The sequence below is a fragment of the Tupaia chinensis genome, unplaced genomic scaffold (assembly GCF_000334495.1).
Source record: "Tupaia chinensis unplaced genomic scaffold, TupChi_1.0 Scaffold145456_1, whole genome shotgun sequence".
Taxonomy (NCBI): domain Eukaryota; kingdom Metazoa; phylum Chordata; class Mammalia; order Scandentia; family Tupaiidae; genus Tupaia; species Tupaia belangeri.
In genome coordinates, this window is record NW_006205314.1 from 55,096 (window position 1) to 59,221 (window position 4,126).

Below are 4,126 nucleotides of genomic sequence, written 5' to 3' on the forward strand. Positions count from 1 at the left end.
AGGCTCGGTGGGGCCAGGGGCCTCCTCGGGTTGGTGGCTTGGGGAAGACCTATGGAGGAAAGGAGCGTCTGCTAGCCATGCAGCAGCTGCCACACCCAGGCGTCTCCTGGGAGCTTCAAACCTGCTGTAGACAGACTGGCCAATTGTGGCAACTTCCTGGCTAATAGCTGCAGCTGACTGATGACCAGACCCTGTTCTCGGGACCTTTCCCGCAGTGGCTCTCCACCCGCACCTCAGGACACGGCACCATTACCATCCATCCTGCCTTCCAGGCAAGTGAGCCCAAGCACAGAGAACCCCGGTGACTTGGCCCACATTCCAAAGGCAATGGGACTTCAGGGTTCTGGCCTTACGCCTTTACGGGGCAAAGCCGATCTCACCCACCTGATTCAGCGCCTTCTGCTCTCCTGAGACCATCAAAGCCATTGGGATCACAGGCTGTGCTCTGCCACCTCTCCTCCCTTGACTGGCCCTGGGACATCCTTTCTGGCTTCCCTGGTCACACCCTCCCAGTCTCCTTTGACCCTAAGTGTCAGTGCTCCCCTTCTACAGGGCCACCTTCTCCCGCCATGGGCAGGGATGCCACCCTTGAGCTGCTGTTACCCACTTGTTCCTGGCCCTCCTCTGGCCCTGGCCTCACACCTATGGCCTTTAGGACAGGCCCTCAGGCAGCCGGCTCTCAACATGGCCAGAAGTGACTGCCGTCCCCCAGCTATGCCCCCAGGGGAGGGCCGAGTGGCACCCAGCCGGCTCCAGAGTCCGCGCCTGTGGCTCTTGGCGTGCTCACAGATGTGAGCCCCATGTGCGGTCCACCCGGTCTCCTGACTTCAGCTCTGTCCCACTTGTGTATGTTGTGGGAATCTCCTGAGCTCTGACCTCTCTCCCGAATCTTGACCGCAAACCCTCAAATGCTCCCTCCTGGCAAATTTTACTTGAGTGCCTCCAAATAAACTTACCACTTACTCAACAAATGCTAAGCACTTCTGCGGCCCAGCCCCTGCCCGCTGCTGGACCAGGCGGCTGCAGCACAGAAGGTGCACGGTGAGGGCTGGGGCGGGGCCATCTGCCTGCTCCCGGCTGCGTGGACTTGAGCTAGGTACCCTGGCACGCGGGCTCAGTCTCTCCACTTGTCAGGCAGGCACAGGTACCCTCACTGTGCATTCTGACACACAACCAACAGACGCCCAGGCTGGCTCGGCTAGTTCTAGCTTTGCTTCCTCCTCCCTTCTCCAGCCTGGTCCTCCCGCTGAAGGGGTGGAGTATCCCAATAGGTTGTCGGAGCGCCGCCACTCCCCCTGGGGACACAGCAGGGACCTTCTATGGCACCAGGCTTCTTTTTTTCTACACCTCTAGGGGTCACTTGGCACATTTCTCACAGAGTACCACCTTGGGGACTCCAAGGAAGTGGTTTGTTACAGACTTGCCACCACCCAGTAGCTATTCTGGACACTCGGGGCCCTCGGGGACACTGGCCATGGTGGCCACTCGTGATGCAGCATGGGAGATGCCCCAGTGGTGGTGCGAGGTGAGCTCGGCGGCAAGGGTGCCCCGAGGCGAGGGCGGCTGAGGTGCAGCCTGCAGTCTGCAGGGAGAAAGGCCGGGGAGGGGAGGGCCAGTCTCTGAAGGGCCTCGGAAGCGACTGAGTTCGGGCTGCAGGGTGTGGGCGGGGTGGGGGGCTTGCAGGTTTCCAGGAGTCTGGCATAACTGCTCCTGCTTTTGAGGAACGCCACTCGGTAGACGGGTCGGGGGGACAGTCTGCAGATGGGGCAGCAGGAAGTGGCCACAGACTGTCGGGTGTGTGATGATGGAGGCCTGGATCAGGGAGGTGGTGGGAGCTGAAGCATCTCTAAAATAAAGAGGACAGGACCCGGTGCCTGTCTGCGGTGGGGGCCGGGAAGGGTTAGACAGGGAGGAGCCAGTGAGGAGAGTAAAGGCACCTCGGGGTCCCTCAGGACTCAGCTTGGATATCACTTCTTCCAAGAAGCCTGTCCTGAACACTCCACCCCCACACTGCTGACAGGACCCTTGCTCAGAGCTCCCGCCGCCCTGTGGATTACGGGGCTACTCCAGTGCACACACCTGCCTCCTTGCCCAGACTCTGGGCTTCATGGATCTGCCCTGCCCTCTGCTGCTTGCGGCCCCCTTGGCCCTCCTGCTCCTCAGCACGGGGCAGGTGGCATCATGAGCTGTGAGGGCTAAGCCAGTGAAGTCACCCCTTTTCTAGTGGCCCCCCGCACACAAGCAGGACAACTGCCCAGAGGCTCGGGGGCTCCACAGTCCCTACGCCCCACCAAGCACGGCCGGCCGGGCCTGACTTCAGGGCTCAGCAGGGCCTCACTGTCCCTCCAGTGGTCGCCCTGTGGTGCAGAACCTCATCAGCTGCACCCCGGCCCTGCAGCCCTGTCTCCAGAGTGGAGCGAAGGACACCAGGACAGCAGCAGGCCTGTACCTCATGCCTTCCAGGTCCGGGGCTGCCAAGTGGAGTCCTGCTGTGGGTGTCGCGACCTGCAGGTGGACAACCTCTTCGCCTCTGGAGCTGCGGGTGGAAGGAGAGACCCTGAGTCACTGAGGAGCAAAGTCTGGGGGCTGCAACTGAGCTTGGGCTGCTGACCTGCAGGACCCGGGGAAGGGCAGTCTCCCAGCCCCAAGCGAAGCATAGAGAGGGGCCCTCCGGCCCTGATGCCCTGTCTGTAGCTCCACTGAGACAGTGCTTGTCGCCTGCAGGGGCGAGCCCAGCCTGCGCCCCACTGGAGTGCCCCACTGGAGCGCCCCACTGGAGCGCCCCACTGGAGCGCCCCACTGGAGTGCCCCACTGACTCTCCGCAAGGCTGATTGGAGTTCCGAGTCCACAGGCTGATGGGAACTGGTGGGGAGCAGGTGTTGAGGAGACTGACAGACCAACTCCGGGATTCCAGAGATGGGTGAGGGCAGATGCCCAGGTGCCCCCAGGAGCTGGAGCCTATGGAGGGCCAGCCCAGCCTTGAGGTTTTCTACAGCTAGCATGCCCAGAGCCTGGCCCACAGCTGGTGGCAGGCTGGCCCAGGCACACGTCCCTCTAAGTCTGGCCTGACACCCAGCAAGCCTGGTCAAGGTGCTGGCTGAGGCTGGAGAGAACCTACAGGCCCTGGCTTTGGAGGGTGGACCCACCTTACAGCCTCTTGCCCCTTCCCTTGGGGCCCCAGGCCTGCCCTGGTGAGCTACCGGCCCAGCACAGACCCAGCAGGGGCCTAGCAAAGGCAGAGCTGGGAAAGAGCAGCCTGGGAACCCACCACACAGTGCCGGGGGCGCAGGGCAAATCCACCTCTGAGGGCGGCCCAGAAGCTTCACAGAGGTGGATCCTGACCCAGCACAGCCAAAGGGAGAAGGGAGCAGTGGGGGAGCTGGGGGAGCCTGGGATGCCGAGAGCAGATCTGCTATGGCAGGAAACAGCTCAGGGGCTTGAAGAAGGGCTGGGGTCATCATCATACTGGCACTCAGGAGCCTCAGGACAAGGAGGGACTGGGGAAGATGGTCAGGGCAAAAGCGGGGTGAGCCTAGGTGCCCTGCCTGCTCTCAGCCAGCCTTGGGGCTGGCCTTGGCGTCTGGTTCTGACTCAGACCAGAAGCCCAGGGAGGGCTGGCTCAGTGAGCCCCTCCCCTCTGCCCTTCTACCTCTACCCTGGGAGGGGCCCGGAGCACCAGAGGTGACCAGAAGCAAATGGAAGGACAGCCAGGTTCAGGGCCCTCCCACACGGAAGCCCTCCTCCTACTGTCACTCCAGACCACAACCCCAGACAGCTCTGGTTCAGTTGGAAGTTCCCAGCTGGACTGAGAGCTGCTGGAGGCCAGGAACACTCTGGAAGGTCACACAGCCAGCATATGGCATGGTGGTTATGTTACTGGACTCCCACATGGCCAACTATGGTTAGAGTCTTGAACCTGGTGACTTTGAAGTAATATAGGGCATGTGCGTGTGTGGCCAAGATCCCAGGAGGAGAATGGAGAAGGGATTGCAGCATGGCCATCTCCCCTGGGGGATGACTTCTCATTTTATCTCTCACTCTCTCTGTCTCTCTGTCCCCTCCAGTGAACTAATGTGCCCTAAGGCAAAAAAAAAAAAAAAAAAAAAAAAAAAAAAAAAAAAAAAA

The 4,126-nt window shown here is 61.1% G+C and overlaps 1 protein-coding gene across 1 annotated transcript in view; it reads right to left on the reverse strand.

The window, feature by feature from the left end:
• The window catches only part of ZNF185 (zinc finger protein 185 with LIM domain), a gene marked incomplete in the record, with an annotated part of 37,095 nt that overhangs the window by 21,412 nt on the left and 11,557 nt on the right, over window positions 1–4,126 (reverse strand). The window contains 1 exon segment of the mRNA XM_027768088.1: window positions 2,450–2,536. Coding sequence (XP_027623889.1) covers window positions 2,450–2,536 — 87 coding nt within the window.